Source organism: Pogonomyrmex barbatus, unplaced genomic scaffold, assembly GCF_055798465.1.
Source record: "Pogonomyrmex barbatus isolate J1 unplaced genomic scaffold, ASM5579846v1 scaffold2, whole genome shotgun sequence".
Taxonomy (NCBI): domain Eukaryota; kingdom Metazoa; phylum Arthropoda; class Insecta; order Hymenoptera; family Formicidae; genus Pogonomyrmex; species Pogonomyrmex barbatus.
The window spans coordinates 16,389,299-16,416,816 of record NW_028297116.1 but is presented as its reverse complement, the minus strand read 5'-3'; the positions used below and the strand labels follow the sequence as shown (position 1 = coordinate 16,416,816).

The window sequence follows — 27,518 nt, the reverse complement described above, 5'->3', positions numbered from 1 at the left end:
AAGATAAACAGATCCAAAAACATGCGTGTCTTGCTTTATTTTGACGTGCTCCATCCGCCAACGAGTCTGCGCGCTGCAGGAGATTTCTGTTTGGCTTTTCCCGGCAGCGACGGATACACCTATTCCCGTCAGTCACGTGGAGAACTTTCGCGGGTAAAGATCGCGTTCTTTTGTCGGCCTTTTCTTCATCAGTGGTGTAAAAAAAAAAAAAGACAAGTATCAAGACAGAAAAAAGAGAGAGAGGGGCATTCGGATTCATCACAGTTCAACGTACATTTTTAATATCGCCGCCAGAGGTAAGAAGTTCTTTTGAAGTTTCCGTCGAAATATAGTCGTATTACATGTGACTAAAAATTTTGCATACTTGTAATTAGCAGAAATAAAAGTAGAGAAAAAACGGCGTGAGAAAACGTGAGAAAATAAAAATGCAGCATTTGATGCTTTAATAAGAGAGACAATGCCACTCAGTAGTCCGTTATTCAAATTTTTTGCATGAATTATTAGAGAACAAATTTGTGGCTTAAAGAGTTGTAATGTTGATTATAGAGATAACTCGATTCGCACTTGACATAAGTGCGCTATTAACTTGAAAGGTGAGAACTACTGCAAAAGTATATACGGTCGATATTGTGCAACATAGAGCGCCTACATTTGGAATGTAATATCTACCCCAGGAACGCAGTCTCAATGTCCGATGATACTTGGTTACTGTATTGAATAATGCAATATACATCGATGCTCACCTGACGACGGCGGCATTCTACCTCGTTGTAACTTCTCGCGGATTGACATAGGAAATCTACAGAAAAGCCGAGTTGTCGCTGTACTCTTTACTTCGACACGCGCTATTTCGGATTTCGCATAAATCTGGAATGCTCGCTGTAATAGTTGCGCTCTCTGACCATTCATTTCCCTCCGTGGAGACTTGGATTTTACATAGCTTGTTTCATGCCTGTTTAAATATTCCACGCGCGAATATATACAATCCGCCGTATCTTATTGCCATTCGTAAGAAAGAAATTACGGACGTGACGCAAAAATTGCGTGATGGAAAAAATTATTATCTCTTATCTATTGAATGTTTTATCTTCTAAATTCAATCTTTTAATTAGACTCATAGTTGCGAATTTTGAGAATAATCGTGTAATCCTTAGCGAGAAATTTTCATGGAATGACGTAATAATCGAGATTTGAATAAATAAAGATATAAAAAAAATAAAATATTTTATATCCTGTTACATATATACTAAATGCAATTGCGATTTGCATTGATTTTCGACGAGTTTTGCAAATCCATTTGGAGACAGAAGATCTAGTACCTTAGTTAGAAATTTTCTCCAAGGGGTATCCGAATGTACTCCAGGGGATTGGTAGGTGATTTTCACAATTCCGGAAATAAAACGCGATTTACTTCCCTTAAAGGCACCGTATCTGAGCTTGTACATTCCCCCGAGACGGCGGTGGTTTATCTTGCAAGCGGTGAAATTTTAAAGAGTTGAAAACTTCTCATAATAAAGTAAACTTGCGAACTGTCAAATGTTGTTTAGAACAAAGATTTTGTTCTGCTAAACCTTATTATGTTCATTTGGAACAATCTTTGTAGAAGTTTCTCGCGTTTGACATTTTAAAGTCGCATAATGCAGCTTTATATAGGACTGAGTTTCGCCATTTGTGTCAACGTATATTAAAATATAAAAATATACGTAAAAACACAGCGCGCTATGTTTTCACATATTACATAAATTATGGAACAATGGAAGTTATGGCGCGCAATGTAAAATTGCGGCACGTTGTGAAATCCCTTTATTAAAATTATTAATTAATTCAATTTAATTAGGTAGAAATTTTCTTTCTACAGCATGGAAATTTAGGAAACATTATAATATACATATGTAATGTAGTGATTTGCTCGTAGATTACATAACGTAATCAGCTAGATTAATCGGAAAGCTTTAAATTCATGCGCAATCATAATTTCGTAATACATTTATATTTCGTTACTTTCCACCATAACGCAAGATAAATATCCAATGAAACAATACGCAGAATACGCAGTCACGAAATGGAATCTTTAACGAAGCAATTTCGGTTTCTCGATTTCCACACCGACAGGATATTTGTTGAACCGAGGCAGGGAGGCAAGCAAAATGTTCGATGTAATCCCTGGTGATATTAACCGCGATAAAAACTCTATTTTCCATCGAAACACAAAATCGCTTTTCTACATGGGTCAGATAACATCCGCTCGAATTTAACGCGGGCGAAAGGAATTAACGAAAACTTTTCCTTTGTGCATTCGCCACGTTTCTCCAAGTTTTCGACATGCGACGTGTTTGCGAGTACTCAAAGGGTGAATTTTCAATTTTCCCTTCTCTGTTTGCGTAAGCAAAACTCTTTGAACTCTTCATTTTAAATATTTGTAATTATAATAACTTCGTTCTTTTGTATTCTTTTTGTATTCTCCGTTCAAACGTAAAATTACTGATTGATGGATTGATATAATTTATAAACGATAAAGTCATATAATAAGTTAGTAAAAAGTAGACACATAATGTTATTTGTTGCAAAGGCGTCTTTTCCCAGTAAAAATATCGAAGAAAATCGCTGTTTAAGTATTACACATTTTAATATTCTGTGACTCGAGTTAACTCTTAAGATTAGATTACATTAAAGATTAGTCTCAAATTTAGGCGAATATTCAGTGTATAAACCACAGATACGATCGAAATATTTTGGCGTATCGTTGGGTAACTTGATGATGCAACGAGATGTGAGGTGGACAAGATATTCGATGCGCGATCCTTTGTGGTAATTCCGATCCCTGATTGAGATTAACGAACCTGATAGGTGAAATCCTGAGGGTCTTGTGACCATCGATTGTCCCCAATTTTCGTAGACGAACATGCGAAGGGATGAACTTCTCGATTATTAGAGAAATATAAAGCAGCTATAAAGGGAATTGTCAGACAATATTAAAACGAAAATCATTTTTTTTTTCATGTCGATACACGTCGTTTTGAAAGACGCAAATATATGATAAATATATTTGCTTTTAATATATAGAGGATGAACGAAAGAACATGAAGCCGATATTTAATGCCGTGCACTCACGGCATTAGATAAATTTTTCTCTTCGCTCCTTTAGTGTGACCATTCACGAGTGAAATGTACCTACAATCGCCTTACTTTGATACTCAAGTCCCTTTGTGGGATCCGAGTCGTTGTTAATAACTTTGAAGCGCGGCGCTCTATAGAGAATTGGCCAGCGCGAAACTTCGCAACGCACGGAACTTCGCCGGTCGCTAGGCAAAGAGATATTGAACTCTGTATCTCATAAAAAATGGACTCCAGCCGCAATTTCGCAGAACAGACACGGAACGCGCCGACTTTCGATCAGCCGTTGTGAGAGACAATGTTATGAGCCCGGCTACTATGACCAATGACGTAGAAACGTTCGATTTTTCCCAAGCAATAAGGGCATTTCAGGCAAGGGTTAAAATCGGCGAAACCCATTTTTCGATGCTGCGAGTAAATTCTACATTTAATCGTATCGATGCAAATGCAAAAAATGGAGTACAACGTTTATATCTCTTTGTTACATCCAAAATTAAAAATTATTAGTATTTTTTTTAAGTAGAATTTGTGCAACTAATTTACTGCATGTTTTGCCATAATTATAAATATATTTTGAACTCGATAATTATAATTTTCTCAAGCTTTATCTTGATATCACTAAAAATTAATTTCTTCCAATTTTTATTTAATTTCACGTTGGTGAAATTATGCGGAAATTAAATTGCATTCAAGAGCAAGTTGTCCGTGTCAGGAAAGAACTAAAGAGATTGATATTGAACACCATCTCAAATATACTTTACTTTGTTCGTATAATTTATACAAAAGTCATAAACGTGTATAAATAAAAAATTCTTTACAAAACTTTTTGATTCATAAGCATTCTCGGATTTTTTACTTCTAAAGATTTACACTTCTAAAGATTTGCATTATGTGATTCATAATGATAATAATTTGCCATCGACCGTCGTAATTAGCAGCCACGAAGAAAATTACTTAATTAAAAAGGTTATTAAAAATATGCAATTTCTGTAAATTGAATCGTCATAAAATATTTGATTTATCACTTCGACGGCGCCTCTTCCTTCGATGTCAACTTAGATCGATCGATCACCTATCGATTGTTTCGAAATAATAAATGCCAATTGTTTACACGGTGGTGCAGCACGCATTTATGATCGAACAACTTTTATATACTTGCACTTGTTAGAGAAGTTAATCTTGTTTCGCGTCGGAATTCAACAAACTTTCAGCGTGGAAACAAAATTCGAATGGTTGCTTAAGGGAAGGTACTAGGAACATTAATCTCACTTATTCTCTCGAATCTTCTCCGATGGCAACGTTTATATATAAAATGGAGAGGAATGAATGTGTGCGCACGTTACCCCGGAGTGGATAAAAATGAAAGACATTTTCATATCATATTATACCTTACCCTTTTGTCAAGGGAGATTTTTACGAGAAAGTATTATCGCTGGTAAATCAGGATTTTTGTGTGACTCGAGGATAAAACGTTTCCGCTTTTCTTCTCGCGCGGACATATAACGGGCTTTAAAGAATTATTGGCGCTCGGACTTGGAGCTTCCGAACTGCGGCTGGCTGCTGCATGAAGACCAAGTTTGTTTTCAGAAATATCGAAAAAAACCGCATGTTTCACGTCGCTTCAAATTCGTTAATGGCCGTTCCCAAGCAAAAAGGGGTGAAAGGTGTAAAAGTGGAAGTAAGTAAAAGTGGAAGTCACTAAAAGTGCATTTTCTCGTAACAAGTTTGTTAGTGTCTTGGAAGATAACTACGTTGGTCCGATCAATGCAACGTCGTGATAATATTATGAGTAAAATTTTCAGTTCGAAAAATAGTAGCGACCAAGCTCCCTGGTCTTCATTATTCCTCATTATTGTCGAAGGAAAATACATAAAAATCTTAAACCCAGTAAATTTATATAATGTTAATATCGCGATTGTTTCTCAAAATTAGTCTTTTTTTATAAAGTTATCACGTCACTACTTTTTTAAATTTATATTTATATTTTTATTATATTCTTTTAATTCATATTTTATTTCTGATTTTTGTTACTGGATCACACTTTTCCTTCTCTCTCTCTCTCTCTCTCTCTCTCTCTCTCTCTCTCTCTCTCTCTTCCTCTTTTTGTTTTTCTCTTTCCCTTGCACAAGATATATGACGTTTTCTGGGAAGAGATTTACACCATAAAAAACTTTGATGCAGCTTTACGCTAATGGATAGGATAAAACTTTGTTTTGATAAGCGAAGTTTTCAGCTAGCGGCTCTAATGACAAACAGCAGAAAAACAGACATACAGAGAATCGTGATGAATTTGCTGTTCTTGTTACTACTTAAATTTATTGTTGAAAAATTCATTTAATGATTTTAATGTCTTATTTGCTATAATGGAACCGCTATTTTAATTTCGTCTGTTTTTCTGATCTTATAATTTTTTTCCCTATGAGAGGGAATATTATTAGCCCTTGTTTCTTGGCCGAGTAATGTATAGAAATACATTACTCAATATGGTCGATCTTGTTTTATATTTATGTATTGTGTCTTTATCATGAACTGTAAAAACGAAAAAAAAAATCTTCGATACAATTACTGATATCAATATGGAAATATGGAAACATTAATGTTCGTTATTTATTTTAAAATCCTCTCGTTACATTAAAAAATGAATTAAATTCCACTTGTTTTTCATTGAAACTGTGTAATTCATGGTATGATTAATGTACCTCGATTGGTTTTCTCGCAATGAATTACTCGCGCAAATCGTTCGTAATTATACCCGTTTAATTTTGAGAGCGAGATTGCACGTAATGCGAAATCACAAATTCAATCACAAGATCCAGTCTAGTTAGATATATCTTCTTTGACCGGACCTAGTTATCTTCATTTTCGTTATCTCCAGGTACGAGAGCATGGATTAACTTGTGAGATCCCATAAATTCCACATCGACGGTAAATTTCGTAGCATCAATTCTCCTCTGAGACATTTATCAGATATTGTCGCGTCAGCTTTGATTAAAATAAATTAAATTATAAATATATAGAAATAAATTCTATTAATTTTTTTGCAGTGTTCTGTAAATGCCGATTTAATAACAGATATTATTCAGTAGATCGTAAGATTCTTCTTTTTTGGGAGAAAGGGAGAAAACTCTTTTCTTCCTTTCTTTTTGATATCATTAAGAGACTAGTAAGGGCGAATGCAGTCTGGCCTAAGAGGGACCAAAAAAAATTCAGAATACTTCCCAAGCGTAATCCGTTTCCATCAATTACTGTCTACCGCGACTTTCTTCGTTTTCTTCGCCTGTCTTCAATAAAAAAAGCTACTCGCCTTAAACACGGCGTAATTCTCCCTCTGATACCTGTAATTTTTTGCTTTTGCGTCGCTGATGTTAGATATCCATTAATCATTCACTATATTGCACATTTATTATAAAGTCATATAGAGTTCCGTTCCGTGGTATGAGTTTTCAATCGACTTGCATCGATAACTACCTACTTTTATTTATAGTTGCAAATGCCAGGTGTCTATAAAAAAATGTCACGATTGCATGGAATCCACGGCATTTCAGATTTCTTTCTTAATCGACGAGGATTCGATGTTAAATGCGTCGATTACCTCTCGTTGTGAAATCGATCCGGTCGATTAATTATGCTAATGAATGGGCAATTGAAAGATTTGCATCTAGGTGAGCTCCGCAATTTCCTTCGCAGCTTCGGTGGTATCGATCTTTCGTCGTGCTGCTGACAATACCCGCACTGAAGATCATTCGATAAAGCAGGCCTGTCAAGTTCCCTCAGTGTTTTTGTTAGCTTTCGGCGGGGACAGCCAATTTTGTAGTTCAGAATCATGATTTTGGCATAAACAGTGTGCACATGGCTCACAGATACGAAATATCTATAGAGCCAAGAGAAAGTCAAACATTCGGCAATCAAAATATTACAGAAAATGTCAGATTCGTCGGCGCACATAGGATCGCAAGTTTGAAAAGCGGGAATAGAATCGACGCAAATATTGACGTTTCTTTCAAGACGATGGAATTTCAAAGGCCATTTTCATGCAAAGGCTGCGAAGACATTTATACATTAGGCAGTTAATGTAACAGTACTTGTAGATGTATATCACGAAACTTCTCTCCATTATAGTTTGAATGTCGAATTCTTACTCCAAAAGTCAGCGTTACATATACTGTTTCACATTAAAGACTTCAATAAGAATTGTTGCGATAATGTGATAACATTGTCGAAACTTATCTTCCCGTTGAATAGCACAATTTTTTTCACAATAATAATATGTGCTGTTGAAAATTTCCTTTATATATTTTCTTCGGCAGTATAATGCGCGTGCAATTAAGAAATATATATCTCGAAGAGGATAGAGAGAAAGAGATGGAAAAATTTAAAATCTCCAATAACAACGCAAATGTCTTTGACGATATTCTCTTGGTAAATCGAATTGGAGCAGTCCGAGATGAAATCGTTCTCGCGCGAAAACATGTTACGAGAGATATGGGATGCGATGCGAAGAGACACTTCCATCGAAGAACATCGAAGATCTCGCCTTTAGTTTTACGGGATTTCCCGTTGACTAGCCAAATGATAAAGGAGGAATTATATGTACGTATCATAAGCACCGTTTCATCCAAATGTTTCCTGGGAACCTTTTCCTTTGCCTCGCAACCGTTTGAGATAGCCATTTCCTGCGTGGTTTCCTTTCTGAAATTGAAAAGAAAAACATGATTTCTCTGACCATCTGCTATCTCTTTTTATTCTGTTCGTAAACAAATTGGTGCAATGGTAGATATAACGAAAACATAATTACAGTATGGTTCAACGTGCACTCTCTTTGATTTTTATCTGATGGAAGGTCCATATCATATTTTTTGAGGAAATATAAAAACCCGTGAAATAGTTTATGAAAGTAAATTATTGAAATTGATAAATTCTAGAGTTTTCTTAGAGTTTTGTTTAGCGTGTTATTTTGGATAATATAGAAAGCGAGAATAAATGAACGCTCTTTTTTTTGTATTCCAATCACTAATCGGTTATTTGATATAACACGTAAAATTGAAAAGCGAATAAGACAACCAACTGATAAACAAAAAAAGAATGGATAAGATACGGATAATAATATTTTTAAAAGTATCTAAATCGATAAAATAACATCCATTGTTTCTTGAATGTAAATATGTTCTGCCCTGAGCATTGTTTCCAAAGAATGAGGGCGCACGATTCAATGCAATCCAATGTGGATTTCATGTGACGAATGGCATACATAAATTGTCATATTACGTGAAAATATCGCAACAGGGATTTACAATTATAGAAGCATTTGAGGAGTCTCGGAAAGAAATCTTCTGCGACCGACTTGATAAATAAGTATCATCGAGAAAATGCATTTTTGTACAGATATCTGAGAAAATGCAGTCGTATATATCACTTTTGAAGCTTTCCTTCTTGTCGAACAGCATTTTCTTCACGAATAATACATGCTCTTGAAAACTATATATATCACCTATATCTTGTATATTCTCGAATATATTATTCTATATATATTCTTTTTATTTTTTATTTCACATTTTCTCATCATACAAGGGCAAAATGTATAGAAGACCTAGATTAATTCATGACTATTATTTAACACATTATTAACAATAAAGTAAATAGTTTTGCAAATCGTGTTTTAGAATGCGCTTTGTCACGCTTGAAAAGTAACAACTTTATATCGTATTACATCACTTGTTAGAAAACTCAGAGTAATTCCGTTTTGCTCGGTGTTCGTGAAATTACAGCTTTAGTTTCCTATGTAATTAATTCTTTTTCAGCGTTATTTAATCGGAATAACTGTTATTATGTGTTTAATTACAACATGAATACGAGAACGCGCTATTTTGACGTCAGTTGTTTCTCATTCGTCTTACATTTGTTATAAATAAAACCAGAATAAATATTATCATAGATATAATATTCAGAAATACATAAAAGAATCTATTAGTATAAAATTAAATCATATTTTATTTTTTATTAAGAATATTAAAAAGATTAAGGACCTTTAATTCCTGGAAGTTGTCATATAATCAATTTTATTTTCTGTTTTGACTGACTTATGACAAGTCAATTTACTTAAAAATTCTATTATTATTATATACACTGCGAAGTTATATGAGTTACTGGACAGCTGTATGTTCCCTATGGATTGGAACAATGTTTGTACTTTACCACAAGACGCGCTCATCGTGTTTGTGACCGAAGCATGCTGTGTGCTAAGAAACTTTGTGCTAAACCCCGGAATGCGCACTGCACCCTATTATACCTCGATATTTGTTCTTACTTCGTTGGAACTTTCGCTCAATTTATTCTCACAAATTTCCACATAAAGCACTGCATTTTGTTAAATGGAGACCGTAATATCAAGGTCCATTGTCAATAGCTAAACATGAATGGAATTATGTAATGGGGACACAGCTCTTATAATAATACAATTTAATTAATTTAAGTGGGATTAAGATTATGAAACAGCGAAGTTAATGTATGTATGGAAAGATATTCAATATTCAATTATCTTTAATTTAATTTTAATTTTACTTTTTTATAATAAATTTTTATAAAAATATGGAATAATAAAAATATAGAAATCCATTTCTCTTTTAAAATTTGAAAAAATATACTTGAGTGCTATACGACTTGACATTACAGAGAAGCTTGATAACTTTTATTATTTTTTTTTTTTTTATAACGGTCAACTCTACGCTTAGTGGATTTTTATGGATAGAAAGAAGTTGACAATAACGTTGTATTAAAACGTCGTACAATTCTTTCCAAGTCTTATTGTTCAGTAAAGTTATATGTCCGTCCCTTGAAATAAAGCATCCGTTTCTCGAGATTGTGAAAAGAATGCTTCTGTCGATTAAAGAACAGAAACAATTTAATACCGATTTTATATGTTAGCTTATTGTATGTAATGCTTTACTGCAAATGTTATGATGCAATAACTAAGGTTTGCAATTGCATACAATCTTTTCATTTCTAATAATTGTTGTCGCATTCTTGAGCTTTTTTGTGACACGTGAGAAAACGTCTGAGGAATGAAAATAGCAATTTCTCAAAGTATCTTGGCGAAATGAAAAACAATTATAAATGAAAAGAAGTAATGATAATTGTCTAAAAAAGAAAAAAGTTTTAATATATATATGTCATTTTACAATATATCAAATATTTATTATAAATTATTACTACGTTTAAATAAAACTATTGTATACATAAAAATTTTTATCTCCTGAAAAGTAATAGATGTAAGAGACAAGCCTCATAAAATATTTCCGTTCTTTTATGATAGACTTTATAGACCAGAGATCGCAAAATCCTCTAGATACGATTTCTCTAAGATTTTCCAAGAAAAGTTGCAACTTTTCATCTTGTTTAATGTCGGTAAAAAGATGGATTATTGTTTTTGATTTATAAAATTACGTTTTGTTTTTCACGTTGTTCAACAGAACAAACTCTCTCTAGCAGCATTCTTCTGAGTTTACAAAATTCATGTTTCAAGTTCTGCCATTCTGAATTTCCTTGGAGCACATTCAAGTGTATATATAGTTCTCTTTGCGCTGATAAAAATTACAATAATGAAATGAGCATACGTATGTGCATACATATTTTCCAAAAAAAGCTTGAGGTAATATTATAAAAATAGGTAAAAGATAATTAATGTAAGGTACGTCAAATTAATTCTGTAAAAATAAAATCATAATTTATGATTAAATATTATCATTTTTCCGCGGATAATAATAGCGTTTATTTAATACACATACATATTAAATAGTTCAAAAGGCAGCTAAAGGCAGCTTTGTCCTGAAACATGTGAATTATCTTCATATATACGTTTTTGTAAACCGGTCTTGCTTATTACATGTTATATAATCGACTCATATCGTCAATTGACTTTATATAATGGAATTGCGAGCAGGTTTCAGCGTATAATAAAATTATCTAATAGCACCGATTATTTTCAATCCGTAGAAGTAGAATATTCGAGTAGGCGAATGAAAATTACATCATAATTGCCGTCTGGAAATAACGTCACGTTGTAAGAATATAACGTATAACAACGCATAAAACAGAAACCCGTACGTAGAATTTTACGCGTAATCTAGTATAAAGGCTAAGAATGTATAATTAAACGCGCGCGCGTTGATCTCTCAAGTTTTTTTTATTGCGCATGTACTTTATCACTCCAAGGTCGTAGAATTTTTTGTCAAAAAAGACAAAAAAGACACCTCGGAGCCGCAACTTTGCGGCTCCATTAAATCTCGTATCTCGTTTAAGCGTTACGATTATCTCTCCTTCTTTCGCCGCTGTTGCCTACGGGAGAATAAAATGTGAAAAAACGACAGAGAGAAAGAGAGAGAGGAAAAAGAAGGAAAATCTCAGGCGTAATTACTCGCGTGCTCTTCTCGCGCACACCGCTGCATTTATGTGTCGTCGACACAACTTTCTCACCCCTTGTGCATCCCGTTCGTCAGAAGTTTTCAGCTGTAAGCGAATCCCCGTTCTGAAATATGAGACTTCGGGATTTGTCGCTTGGCCAGTGAGTGTCCGCCGTTGCGGGGTTTCCGGTGTGAAATCAAAAAGAGTCATAACAAGAGTCTTCGACTCTTTCGACGAACCTATTTCAGTGATACGTGACTGCGGCAATTGTAACATCTTTTAATATCCATAATCTGTACGACCGTATGTGAGTCTTTTTTCTTACGGCAATTCCCTTAATAGTCGTCTCATAGCACGCGAGTATTATATTATATTAGCTGCGTGCATTATTTATGGAGCTACAGTACGGCGATAGGTCGATAGATCCCGCTTTTTTATTAACGATACACGCTTGAAAAATATTCGCGAAGTTTACGCGTGCCCGGCGTGATAATTTCAGGGTCGACGAGCGTGTACGATCGATGATTTTTCAGTCGTTTCGTTGGTCGGGGCTTAACGAGCGTGCGGACGTGTGATTTATGCTGCAGAAAGATAAACGCAATGGGCGAAACTTAAGCGGATTTTGAAATCGCTTTATCTGGGACGCGCCGTTAGAAGATTTAGCGCCGACGCTAAACCAAAATGTCGAAATTGTGTGTATGCGATATACGAAAGTGCAAACGAATGTCGCCGTTACGCTGTCACGGGGCGAAACTCTTTTCGCTCGCGATGAAAACGCGAACCGGAAAAACGTAACCAATATATCAAATGTATCCGAGCGTGGTCTCTGAATAATGCATGAGGGCGAGCGAAGAGGCACATTTTCAGCACCACTGGGGATTCTCTCTTTTTTTTTTCTGCATTCTGCTGTCCTGTTTCTCATTTTTACTTCACAAACGCAATCCGACATTCTTCATGTAAATCTACCTTTTAAAATATATAGATCTAAGAGAATTTTTTATTACAACGTATCAATTCTTCAGAGACGAATTTTTCTCAGAAATATGACTGTTAGTAAAGAAGTTATTCTGAAGTTAAATTCATTTTAGACGATCCATAATTCGTATCAAACTTCAACATAGAATTCTATTTATGATTCCAAACGTACCTTTAATATAGTATATTTTATATGTGTATATTTTTGATTCTTTAAATGTTTTTTGTGTGTTACAAAAAATGTAAAATTATACATTATAATGTTATGTAAAATTATAAATAGAATAGTATATCTTTAAGTTTAGATATAAATTGCAAATTCAAAGTGGATTTTAAGCTCAAACCGATGGAAGATAGATTTATAGTTGAATTTTAATTAATACTTTTATTAACAATTTTTCATTTTTAATTGAAGGCTGTCATAGCAGAGAACATCTCATTGTGGAGGGAAGCGATCGACCCAAAAAACATCGGCATGTTACAATTACGCCGAGCAAGCGTCACGACGATGATGGAAGCGGTACGTTTACGTATACATGAGAGGAAGAGAAACAGATAGAAATGATAAAAAATTTAATTAAAAAGTTTTAATTACTGTTGTAATTAATATTTAATTATAACAGCGCAATGATTAATGAGATATGTTAAAATTTCTGGACATTCGTTTACAGGTGACGTGACAAAAATCGAGGTGGTGCTCGAGGAAGCACCGGACGCTGTCATCGTCGGTTCCATGTCATCGGAATTGGAAGCCACCACTGAACTCAATTCTACCTTTCCCGACGGTGAGTCTAATAACTTCATATAAATCGGCGGAAATTGTAATCCTAGTACATTTCTGACTATGTTTCATGATATTTCTTGTCCAATCTTGATAGCAAGATAAGAAAGCGTAAAACCTTTTCTTTTCTTTTTCTTTTTTTTTAAAGAACTTAATATGAAAAAAACTTATATATAATATGATTTTTTTCAATTCTTTTTTAATTTCTTAGACACGAAATGTAACTGGCAAAGAAGTTAATATGGAATAATGCTTTTTTTCAATTCTTTTCTTTATTTCTTATAACTGGAAAAATAATTGAAATTTATTTGAATTTTTGAGGGAACATCTGCGAGAACTTATATTTTCCGTATGATTACTTTCTTTAAACTTGGTGAAGTTTTCGTACGAGTCTTAATTTTATAGAGATGTCGAACAACGTGGAGACGAAATGTAACATGACAAAAAATGAGATTAAAAGTTTGATGAGAGATCTCTCTGAAACATTGATCACGAATGATGTTTCAATTTCATTCTCTGGAGAGTAGTTTAGGATCCTTCGTATATTTTCTTATTACATGTACATATACATTTGTCGTGAATTTTTGATCCGACTCCTGTTTCGCGACAAAGAAATGATCCGTGGAATAACTACATTTTTCAGTGTGTACCTTTTGAACTTTCACTCTACACGTCGATTCAATTTTATCTTCATCAATCAACGAAACGTTACTCCGAGATCATTTCATATTCTACAGTATAGCCACGAAAACTTTACGAACGCGACGAAGTAATAACGTTCTATAACGAATAAATGTAACGCGTTGCGCTATTAATTGGGCAAATAATTGATTATTACAAAATGTGCAAAACGAGTAAATTTTCCAATAATCGAGTTTCCGATATTGGATGTTAATCTGATACAATTCATTTCATAGCTATCCATTTTAGTTTTACATGGAGATGTGAACGAACATGTTAACTTGACGACACTTTAGAGATTTTTCGAAAAGTTGTTGACAGAGAGATCGACTGAGGAATTTTTGTTCGGTGATGAAAACAGAGAAATAAAACTTCACATTTTGGCGTACTTATGATGAAATTCGCAATTAAAATATAAGAGAAATGAAATCCAGTAAAATGAGAAAAAAGAATAATGGAAGCTTTATAATATGTTGCGGTTTTGAACTTACTTTAATTAAATTTTAATTCCTTAAATATGTAAATTTTTGAAAATGCATGTAAAATTCCGCTCACAGAGAGAAGAGATTTAAAGTAGATTTAAATTATGTATAGAATGTCATCCTTAGCCATATATTCTACGTATAGCACGGATGCCAGAAGCGAGTATGCAAGCATTGTATAATGGAATCTGTCTAGCCTCTCTTCTGATTTTCTACATGATAGCTCGCGAGGTGGAGTTTCTCTCTTCGGAAGGTTCGACCGGGGGGTGGAACGGCGGATATCAATTTATCAGTTCGATCGTTTGCCATGCGAACGTACTATGAAACATCGTTAGACGGCATTGTAGGACCGCCAACAAAGGTTTTACGTGCGACTGAACATCGAATTGTACCCCTGAGCGATATTTCCTGAGTTTATTTTCTCTTCTACAGTTAACCAGACACGTTCGCGCAGTTAGCTCATAGATCAAAGGGATGCACATGAGAAATTAGGTCACATCGTGAGCATTGCTTTAACTTCAATCTTAATATTAATCTAAATTAATGGAGAGGGGGGCGCTCATACTGTGCATTCTTCAAAAGTTAATCTCTCAACGTAAACTTCCTTTGTACGTCAGTATTGCACAGTTTTTGTATACTTTATTACAAAATAAGAAACGGGAGTGGATTTAATCAGGGATCGCAGGAACAGGTGCGGTAGTGGTGCGAGCCGAGGAGGCCCTGATCGTCATTCTTGTTCTGGTCCTGTGGGTGGCTGCCATCGCTCTGTTTTTCAATCGATGGGGCAAGATCCGCATGCTCGAGCCGTACCAACCAAAATTTCAACAGCAACACAGACAAAGCTGCACCATGATCGACCCGAACTCACTCCAGGTAAGTGTGTTCGCTCTTCTGTCTCTTTTCGTCAATTCTCTCCTATTCCGCATCGATACAGTTAGCATACAGAATATCCGTATATAGTTGTCAGAACATATTGGATTGCATCGTCGAATTAGCATAATGCACATAATCTACGTAAATGCGGATGACATAAACAGCTTCCTGTATGTCAGACTGTGTTTCTATGTAACATGATACGCATATCGATATCATGCGACTAATGGATAATTGCATAATCAGAGTAAATTAATGGCATTTTCATTTAGATAACAATTTGGATCCTATTTACCAAACACACTAATTTAATATATTGCTCGATATTTATTAAAAGATATCAATTAACAAAATTGAATTTGCTTTAGCCAAACAAAATTTTTTTAGATATTATTTTAATATTCTCCTATAAATTTTATGAATTTCACAATTTTATATAAGTAGTATTATTTAATTAAATAATTTACAATGTTCCTTCGTGACACGTAAATTAAATAATTCTGCGGAACACAAATACCACAGTGAGCGGGATGGAAATTAAATTTCCCGATATATTTATGTAGCAACACCGAGACTCTGATTATTTTCCATTTAATTACCAAAATAACGCACGCATTATGGAGCTCTACCACATTGCTGAAGGGCAAACTCGGTATGTTAAACCATCGTTAAAGGAGATTCGCAAACTCATGAGACCGACGTAATAACCACCGTAACCAACCTACCCAGGATGTATATAACACGGTTATATACTATTGAATTATTGTATACTGTTGAATAATTTAAAAGTTATTATTAAATTGAAGGATCGATTAACGTGTAAATATCAAATATTTTATATTATAATAATAAGGTCTTTTTTGATGAGAAATTGAAGAGAAATTTCATAATTTCTCACTCAATTTGATAAGTAACATTTAATCTCTTTTACAATGAAGGTAGTTTACAATCTAATAGAAACACATGTCTGCAATATTTTATATATCATAACATAAATAAGCAGTAACTTGCACGTGACATTACTGGCACGAGCTTACGCAAGAAATAACGTATTTTCCATACACCATGCGGGTCACATAGACGATAAGGCTTGCTTTTACATAGATTCTCCGTATGCGATCATAAATTTATTCATATTTTCACCAGATTCTTATGGTAATTCAGCTTCAGCTTCAGATCATGCCATTCTTAGGAATCGAGTTAGCAGAATAATGTGCAAACTCTGCATTACATAAAAACTATGTAAAGCCGGAAACATTAATAAATTTTAAAAAAATTGTAAAATTTAATATTAATTATTGTTCTTCATCATTTTCATTTATTTCTTTCAAAGACATTTTTAATAAACTTTTGCGCTTTACAAAAACGAACTTGAAAGACTTGCATATCCGATAAATCAAAATATCAATGTTTCCATTCATTCCTCATTCTAAATACGCGCTTTGAGAGTTCCTAAATTTTGTAGTATCCATTAACTGCCAAATACAATTTATGTCGATTTATTTATCATTTATGAAAGAATGCAAAATAAATGAGAAGATTTATTACTATGTACTTGTTATGAACTCTCTCGCATTCTCTGCCAGAACGGGCGTTTCGCAGTCAGATGCGAATAACACATGTTTCATATAATGTATGTTCCAGTTTCGTTCCAGATAATCATATATATTTCACATGAATTTCTTACACAAAGAAGCTACGCGTGAATATGAAGTTTATCATTTATCATATCAAAGCGCCTAGGGATTGCTTGATCTTTGTCGATTGATTATCACGTTGCTGCTTATTAACAACATAATGGATATCCGCCTTTGACTGATTACATATAAATGCGATCCCAAACTCGATTTTCTTGATTACCGCTTTGATTTCGAAGTGGAAATATATATATATATATATATTATCTGATAAAATATATTTTCTCTCCTTTCCATCATAATGAAAACGCATGAATAAAATCTGAACGAAACCGTGAAAGTTTACGCGGATAATCTTTCATTTATATTTTAGGATTTGTAACATATTTTATATTTGTAACATATTTTTGTAATTCCATAGAGAGATTTTAGAATGTAAATGTGTTCGCTATTTTGTACGACGAATTTCTTTTACCGTAGAAACGTCGCAGCGATGTTTTTTATTATTCAAGCGACTTAGGAAAAAAATTTTGTGAGCATATAACGCGCGGTGTCTGGAATCGGCTTTTATCGGCGTGCGGGATGCGCCGAATATTTCGCGATGTCAATCGCATATATCGGCATTGGATTTACCAGTACAAAGGAATACAAATCACAACGCGAATGGGAAACGTCCGACGAAATGGGTGCTCAACAACGAGGTTCACGGAAGCCGCGATCATCTCGTTGCATCGCATAACAGCTGAGTTTTTACGGATTCGCTCTCTCTCTCTCTCTCTCTCTCTCTCTCTCTCTCTCTCTCTATATATATATATATAGAGCTATCATCCATTTATTTCGTATAAAATCTCGCCTCCCAATGTATTCTATTGACATTCTATTTTTTATCGCGCCAATTAATCGTATAAAAACGCTGAAATAACATCTGGTTTTATTAAACGCGGCATAAAGGCTACATTAAATCATTTTTGTCGTAACACTGAAGGGACTTTTGCTTTAACACGTGTAAATAGAGAGGTACATACATGTGCACGGACGTACGTTCCACGTCCGTGAGCTTCGAGCAATTACTTTCAGATAGGAATCACCGTTCGTCAATATGTATTTCTGCGTCCATGGTCATTCAATCCTGGAAACGTTCGATTGCATTGGCGTTTACCATGTCAGAAGCAGTCGACCTCGATTCTATTAAATCGGACAATCGCGTATCTTAAAATCGCGTATCGCGATTTGTGGAGGATATCCGAGGGAAATTAAACTGAGGCTTGAGGCTATTTTTAATTCGTTAATACGCACGAACAAGCGATTGAATCGAGATATTAAATGCCGCAGCAATATAAAATGTCGGATTAGCGAGATCTGACCGTGAGATGTAATTCAAAACTACTTATAGCAACGTAACTTAACGAGGCGCGTGACAACATAAATTAGCATCTTATCCCGTGACGTGACACAAAAATCGAAGGCAGTCAACAATGTTACTCATTCGCGATACGCGTAGTCAGCCAATTTGTGAGAGTGCTTTAATGAAGATAGATGTAAATACTTTTTTCGAGACACTTTGCTTAATTCTATTTAATCGTTCTGCATCGCAAACATTCTGAATGTCCTCGATTTATTCGGACTTCGGTACCGATGTAGTTACAAGGAATACTCGAGTATGCCGGAGCTCAAGACGAGTTGCTGAAGTCTGGTTCTACTGCGCTATTCACGTACTGAAACGAGAGAGAGAAAGAGAGAGAGAGAGAGAGAGAGAGAGAGAGAGAGAGAGAGAGAGAGAGAGAGAGAGAGGGGGAGGGAGAGTCCTGTGAAGATCTTTCGAATATTCGATTTAACATCTCTTCCCGAAAGGAAAATCGATCGCCCGTTTGCAATATCGAGTACAAATGGATTTACCATTGTTCTCTAAATTGTTCGAGTGAGTACTTGTGAGCTTCCGGGGGATTACAATCTGCGGTCAGAGGCTCTAGAGAAGTTTGTGTCGCGTACACACACAGTCTGGCATATTAACACTACTGCTGACTTACCCATCATGCATATTCCACGCTGTGCAAACGAATATCTTCTCCTGATCAAATAAATTCCAGAATATATCCATAAATCTACAAATCTCTACATATACATATTCGCGTATTTACCTGAATCCTCAAACCATCGCAAACTGATAAATTTTACGTTTCCGTGCAACTTGTAAAATCGTATAAAAATATGTATTATTCATACAACGAATTAATATTTTTTATATCGAAAAAACAGTTTTATTGGCAAATTTAAAAATTCAATATAATAAAAATAGATTCAATAAAAAGAAAATTCAATAAAATAAAACCACATATAGATCTGAAAATAATTTTGTTGGACTTCAAAATTATGATGTATGACATTCAATTTGATTGTGAAAAGATAAAAAATTTTTCAATGTTATTATTATAATATTTAAGCGTCCTACATAATAATTTTGATGGTTTAATGAAATTATTTTTAGATGTGTATCTAATTAAATTTGATTGGAAAACTGTTCTCTATGTTGTAATTGACCGATGCATATGTTAAAGAGTTTCTAGACTCTAACGTTAAATTTGTTGTAACAACATTCCATTATGAGATTTCCAATCTGTATAAGATGCGACAATTATGCTAATGCTTGTGAATAACGGCATGATATTACATGCAATATTCAAGACGGCATCTGTATAATGAGCATACTCAACTGCACACACGTGCAATCTGCACGTGCAATTTGTCATTCTGCGAGTATGTGAGTGTACGCTACATCGTTCCATCAAAGCCTTAAAAGCGATGTCCTATATATTACACGCACTTTCGTTTGGAAGATGTTATCCCATCTTGCTCCTTGATGTGTGTATGCTCTCAGATTCGTAATCCGATGCAACCGCGTTAAACGATATCGCTGTCTCGTGCAATTTTCATGATTGATGATGAGGAAGCTGCGGGGAATAAGCCATCGAAGAGAACTTGCAGCGACTTTCGATCGTACGAACGAATTAATTTCGTTGGAGTATTTTCTCGTTAAATAGTTGTAGTAGTACGACACGATTTACTGAAGAAAACGACGTGAGATGCATCGTTAACATAAAATAATCTATGCGTATAATTTCTTCATTTTTTGTTTTATTATACTAGACACTATAGACGCGCACTATAGATGCACATGCACTATTTATCTTTTTATATAAAAAGAGCAAAAATTAATATTATACTAATTTAATAATAATAAAAATTAATATTAATATAATATTGTTACCCCCATTAATCCTTTGTCATAACACAATTATCAAAACGATCTTTGCGATGTCACCCGTTCACGGAGTAAGCGCAAGGGAGAATCAATCAGCGTCGCGGAAAAGCCACAACAATACTTCGAGAAATGCGAGTATCGGTCTATTTTGCATGCCTTTTTTGTTTAAAAAAGATTGCTGCACGAATAAATGCCATGCAGTAATTATTATCAGCAGTCTTTTGTTTGCTTGCACAGCTTGCTTCTATAAATAATCGAAAAATATGCATGAAGTTAATGATAACGAACGGTCTGTTCGTGTCAGATAAATTGAGGAAGATATTTAGCGAATTTCGACGTGTGCTTAAGGACACTTCATTGCGATCGGATATCTCGTACGTTTGAACGTCGAACATTCTCCGATAATTAGGATCGTGAGAATTCATTCCAAGCATCTCCAGTCGTATAATTCAGGAGTTGAGTAATTAGTTCCAAAATCTCTCTCTCTCTCTCTCTCTCTCTCTCTCTCTCTCTTTCATTTCATCACAAACGCAAACGTAGAATTATATCAGATAAATAAGATTGCAGGTGGAAAAATTATGAGATGAAAAATCCGGTTTTGCTATTTTCGTTTAGCTGAGCTACGACACTTTATCGATACACTTTAATTTCGTTTCTATCTAATACGCTCTGCGTTGAATTACTCTCATGGCAGAGTATCGCGAGGGATCGTAAATTGAGTGGAGCATCGGTAGAGTACGCGTCTCCGTCCGCTTTTGCATAATACATGTAAATGCAATATCATCCTTGCCCTTTTACGGACTCGCGACACCCGTAATCTCGGAAGATGCAGCGCCCAGCCACGTCTTATAAAATGCAACGCGATACCAACTTACGCTCGGTTTCTAGAGTAACGTATACCTGCGACTCACAATGAAAACCGAGTAACGCGGGCGTATATGTTGCATACGAAAGTATCCGATTGAAGATTTTCAACTACATAGTTTAGCTAGTTATCATAAGGTAGCGCGATATCATAAATTCCCGGACTTTTAAAATGTCCTATTTACGTCCCACGAGGAAATCTTGTAACGCGATCTTTTTTTTCTCCTAGTTATAATAGAATTTAACAGAATGGCGTTATAAACCGATTTTGGTCTTGCAGGAAGGATCTTCGATCGCGTTAGTATTTTACGGGGAAACTTCATTTACAGAGAAACAATATTATCCCGGCTAGCCGCAAGGCTTTTATAAAACAAATTCTTGTTGTTATCACTAAAATATTGTCACGGCCATTAAATCGCCATCGTGTTTGTTAGAAAATCACGTGTTCGACACATACCTCCGTATATCAGGTCACGTCCGTTCAACATCTCCATCGATCACGTATCTTGCTATATATATATATCTCTGCTCCAAATGTTTCTATAGAAACACACAACCATAGTTCGCTCATCATTTATTGGCTACTATTATTGAATAAATACAGATCATTTAAAAGAAACATATTTTATTAAAAGAAATACAATTTTACAAATTTTCGTTTAATGGAGAATATAATAAATTTAATAATGGATTGATTCATTCAATATATATGCTATTATGCATATCCAGGGGGAGAGTTGGAGATTTAAAAAGAAAATTAAAGTTATGACTTATAAAACTTAATATTTTTTTCATTGAAAATCAGGAATGAAAAGCTATTCTAAGTTTTAAGATATTCAAAAAAGCAATTCATTACACAAAAAATTTACAACACAAAAATTGCTGTTTGAATATTAATTGATAAAAACCTCCACGATAAAAATCCTGGATACACTTATACTGGATCGCATACTTATGGTATTTATGGCATTTAATTGCAATATCAAAATACGCTTATCGAAGATATCTATTACTGCAAATTAATAATTTTTTCCATTCAAGTTATCATCAATATAGATTATTATGTATTGACATCACAACTACATGCTTTTAGCAGCATTGTATGAAATTGATCAAAAGATTTCTAAACACAAAGATAGATGGTATAGATATTTTTAGTTTTGCGTTCCATTTGGCATCTTCATCAAATTCTTTTTTTTAAACATAATTTGTTACGAATATAACATCATGATACGTCGTGAATTCCAAGATTACGCGGCGTAATAGATCAGGATTTGCCGGGACTTTCCTCTTGTTCGCAGCACCGGAGCTACTCGAAGTTCAACATCCACTGCCTGGAGCATCCGGTGCACCAGGTGAGCTGCGTTTCGGCTACCGGACCGGCTGCCAGGCTGCGCCAGAACAGCGTATTCGTGGGCTCGAGCACGTCGCTGCTACCGGCCAACCAGGAGACGCCCAGGCGTACCAAGAGCGCGTTCGATCTGCAGTCGCTGGTGCACGCGGAGGGCGCGGGGTTGCAGAACGATGAGGAGGAATGCGACGGTGACACGTTGAGGACCCTCAGATCTATCGGCGAGACGTCGCGGCTGTTGCAGCGCGAACGCCGACTCAGCACTTACCAGTTCGATCGTATGGACGTCCTGGCGAGGCCGGCGCTGCAGCGCGAACGCGGCATGAGTATCTGCCACTTCGACAGAACGGACGTCCTGGCCAGACCGTTGCAGAGGGATCGTGGCATGAGCATCTGCCATTTCGATCGGATGGACGTCCTCGCGAGGCCGGCGTTGCAGCGTGATCGCGGCATGAGTATCTGCCACTTCGACCGGACGGACGTCCTGGCGAGGCCGTTTCAGCGCGACCGCGTCAACAGCATCTGTCACTTCGACAGAATGGACGTGCTGGCGAGGCCCACGTTCCCGCCCGGCAAGTCCCTGCTGCGGGAGAGACGAGTCAGCGTGTGCAACTTCCTGGAGAGAGACGAGGAGTCGCCGGGCAGCAGGAGTTCCTTGCAAAGGGACAGGCGATTGAGCGTCAGCAACGTGGACAAAATCGAGACTCTTGGGAGATCGTCGTCGCGCAGAGATCTGCCCGGTAGCATCGGCAACGTGGACAACAACAGGCAGGATGGCCTGGTGAAATGCAGCATAATCAGAGAGAGGAACAATTCCGTGCATCACTTCGATCGTCCATCTTGTAGCAAAATGTCCGACGTCGTGCTCGGATACAAAGCGACGTGCGTTTAATCGCGGCTTCTTCCTGGAAGAAGACGCGCGAAGAAGACGATGCTATCACGTTAATTCCGTGACGACGGTCCAGTCGCGGAGCTACGTTGAACGAAATACGGCTGTGAAACTTTGGTAATCGCTTCTGCTTCGACGCAACCTTTGTGGCAACCTCGCTTGTATGCTTTCCTGTACTTTTATGGATCCTTCTGAAAATATCACAGCCCTGAGCACTAATCCTTCGTATTATCAAAATAGAGCGACTAATAACTAATTTGCCTCTCTATTCGAATTTTTATCGATCGCGAAAAGCGATTGCAGCTTTTCCTCATTTCCCTTTGATGTGATAAACGTCGGTTCAATCTCGCTCACCTGCTTCGCGTTTCGCCACGGATAGAGAAACGATTGGAGAAACGTTTCGCGTCTATTTCTTTCGCGTGTGAAATTAAGCACGTGTTGAGTCTTCAGATGCTTTCTGAAAATTAAAGGCGCGTTGTGTGGACGGACGATACGCAAGGTGGACGTTTCAAGAGGACGTTGAAGAGCAGCTTTTAGCGATTTTTCTTTCATTCTTTTTCGCCTTTATTTATTTTTTTGCTACAGGCTAAATGTAATAAACTACTCACCGCGCGTCGATTCAGCCGGCCTTATGAATGATACATGATGGGTATTTTAATTCGGCCGGGGAACACCGTTGAATTTCCCTTCGTTACTCGACGACTCGTTAATGGTATATTCGAGAGAGTTTCGGTAGTCAAATAATGAAACTGTAGAACGGATACATTGCGGACATAAACGCACTAGTTTTCGCAACGAGCAAATACAACGGGAGGGCGCGATAGCGAGCCGCCGGTATATCGTCTTATTGTAACGTGTTCGTTCGTATGGCTCGGAATTTTTAATTAACATCCTTAATCGCGAGGTCTAATGCGAGCGAGCGGAGTATATATTAGCCCTACGGAAAGGAAGGAACCGACTAACTTTCTTCATCCCTATCCAATTTTGCTCTCTCCTTTTTCTTTCCCCCCTCTCTCTCTCTCCCTCTCTCTTTCTCTACCTTATCTTTCTCTATCTTATCTCGTAGCCATAATTATAAACGGAGATTTTTTTCTCCAGGATTTCTTCTCCGACGGACATAATCCGTCGTAGAGAGCGCGCGTGCAAACCGTAGAGAGATTACTCTATTCTTTGGAGAGACGAAGTCTCGTATAGCATCTCCTCTATTTGTAGACATACGTACGGGCTCTCGCAAATTGTCTGCACACACGAGGCAGCGTAAATCGGTTAGACGCAACGGCGGCAAACCGGGCACGCTCGATCGTTTCTATATATGTAGAATTTATCAACGCCATCGAGCATCAACATGACATGAAAAAATGGCACATGTTCTCAGGGATTATTATTTAAAAATCTTCACTCGTGAAAAATAGTCTGTCGCGCTCTAATAGAAAAATCATCGAACGCGCGGTTATTCTTTGCAATTCAATTAAACCCGTCGTTACGGAGCCTATTAATTTAGCTAATGTCATACGAATTGATATCCAATGTATCGGTCGGTTCGTTAATCGGGCTTTGTGGCCGCCGATATACGAAATCCGATACGTGGTCCACGCATTACGACCATACGTTTACATTTAACGATCGCAACGGTCATTAAAATTTCATTATCGCGTAATGGGTTCAATTCTGCTTTTCGATTTCGCGGCTACGTCATGATTCCACGCAGTTAATGCTGTCGTAAAGTACAAAAGCATTCGAAGCATACTATTCTAAAGCCACAAACAAAAAGTAATAATATTCGCCGTCATATCCACGAATATCCATAATGATATAACGAAATAATTATCTATTTTGAATAATTGAGATAGATTTACATGATTACATTACATACATACATATACATATACATATGCGGGAACTAATGTCAGATATTTTCGGAGAGCCTACATATTTTTATCTGTTGGGATAAGAAGTTCTTAATGAGATTAGTACCTAGTTCCTTCAATATTGAGAGAGGTATGATACCGCGATCTGTATTTGGTGCTAGGGAGTTTTTAGTGAGATTGATAGTTGTACACGTGTTTGTAGCGCACGAAATTAAAGAGACGCTTTCATTGAACCGTTATTATCTCCTTTTCAGTTTGAGAGTGCACGCTAAAGGGTAATTAAAAGCGAATTAAAAAAAAGGGGACGTTACCAGACTCAATGCGAGCGTCTCTCAATTTATTAAAGGCCCTTGTCTGCTGTTTGATGCTTTAATTAAAAGTGCAACGAAGTTACTCTGTAAAAAAAAAGAGAAATCAACACTGTTTAATTCCCTGTAGCGGAAAGCGGCCTTCAATAAAACTAAATATTATTGTAAAACTTTCTCGTGCGCATTTATATATAAGTGGGAGCGCAAATTTCTTCGCTGACAAAGTTATCATTTTATTTTTCTCCTGATGTAATTGCACCACTGTATAATTAAAAGGCTCAGTTCAATATATTAATCTATGTGAAAAATGTATCTTGTCTACAGTAATCAATATATTATTGTTTCAAATCAGTTATAGTTATTAAATAATAACAAATATGTGATCTTTTTTTGTGTAAAACAAAATATTCTACTAAATTTCTCGCAATCAAGATGCATGTTATCTCTATTATCAAACTTTATGGAAATGTTTTATGATTATAGCTCCCTCGTGTCAGATGGAAATTTATTAACAAAAGGGACCTTCTCTAATTAGCCAATAATAAAAATATCGTAGAATAATTTTATATATATATATATATATATATATATATGTGTGTGTGTGTATACATATGTAGATATGTTCAGACCAAATATAAGCTTTAAATTTTAAAATGATATAATATTATAATAAAGACTACTCATAAATTAATATGTTAATTTTGTGACTTCACATTGAGATACGTCTTAAATGTTCGTATTTTCAACGACTCAGACTGTTTGAATCAAAAGAATTCGAGAGTAATTCTAAAAGTACATGTATTTTTTGATGTAAATGTCCGATAAATATTAAGATTTATATATACACTTTTGTTTTGTACAAAAACAAAGTCTTATAAAATAATGAGTTGCATTTATTTCGTTAAGCACTCGCTTGATAAATGGTTCTATATGGTTCTATATTTATTTTAAATAGGGATTGCCAAATAATTTTAATTACAAGTAATAATTATAAGTATTATTGAACATTGTACTTACTCCGGAAATTTCTTGCGATTGTACGAAAATTTTTGTGAAAGTATTAGTTGTTTTCTATAATTGATTTCTTTTTATTTCTTCGCATTTCAAAAATTTTGAAGAGGGGTATAATATCAACAAATAATATATAAGTGAAAGAATAATAATGTTACGTTTTCGATGAGATATAAAAGTGTAATGATATTAGAAAAATGATTAAAATGTCTGAAACATTGTGAACAACTTGCAAAATGAATAAATAATTCGACAAAAGAATATGATAATGAATTTTAATGAATTATTATAATATATTATAACATAAATTATTATAACATATTTGTTTGGCGCATTTAATTTATTTACATTTAAGGAATTTATTATTTATATAATTACAATTTATGTAATTACAAATATAAGACTCTTAATCGATAAAATAATCCTTCTTATAATTTATTATGTGTGCATTAATTTGAGTAATTTTTCTAATCGTATAACGTTCAGATTACGTAGGAGATAATTTTGCGAATGTGTTAGTAAATGACTTTTTTACAATAAATATTATTTTAAACAATGTTGGAATAAATGTTTTTAATAGACAATGTCTTCTTTTACATTTAATAAAAGCTTAAAGCTTTTTTAATGATGTTTGAATATCATTGTGATATGTAAAGTGTCAGTTACTAATAAATTAATTTCATATGATATCCTATCTCTATTGTTATCTCTAAGGGAAGCTTAGAAGCAATCTGCTAGAAAAAATATGCCCGTGCTTTCACGAGCTTGGGAGAAGATTGCCCAATGGCTATCGCTCGTAGTACGATAAAGTGCAATAGCGGCGAGCGAAATGCACGGGCTTCGTGGAATCAGTAGCTCTCCCACTAACCGGAAATTTTCGTAAAAGCCTTCTATTTCGGAATATCCTGGGCCATATTGCACCTTTTATTGTACGATGATTACCGTACGTGATGAGACTCCTTAAACCTTTCAATTTTTTAAAGGGGCGCAAGTAAGAATCTCTTGCTACGTTTTCTTTTTCAGGAATT

At 35.4% G+C, this 27,518-nt stretch overlaps 1 protein-coding gene across 3 annotated transcripts; it reads left to right on the top strand.

Annotated features, from left to right (window-relative positions):
* The first annotated feature begins 158 nt into the window (after positions 1-158).
* Positions 159-26,751, top strand: LOC148936717 (uncharacterized). Of its 3 annotated transcripts, none has more exons than XM_089077558.1 (5): positions 159-296; positions 12,902-13,006; positions 13,158-13,271; positions 15,116-15,303; positions 22,365-26,751. In XM_089077558.1, the coding sequence occupies exons 3-5, from the start codon at positions 13,220-13,222 to the stop codon at positions 23,304-23,306; spliced, it is 1,182 nt and encodes a 393-aa protein (XP_088933684.1). In that variant the 5' UTR covers positions 159-296; positions 12,902-13,006; positions 13,158-13,219; the 3' UTR covers positions 23,307-26,751. The 3 variants fall into 3 exon arrangements, with proteins under 3 accessions (XP_088933684.1, XP_088933683.1, XP_088933682.1); XM_089077557.1 differs by having other exon boundaries at positions 15,107-15,303; XM_089077556.1 differs by lacking the exon at positions 159-296 and having other exon boundaries at positions 12,908-13,006; positions 15,122-15,303.
* Positions 26,752-27,518: the final 767 nt, after the last annotated feature.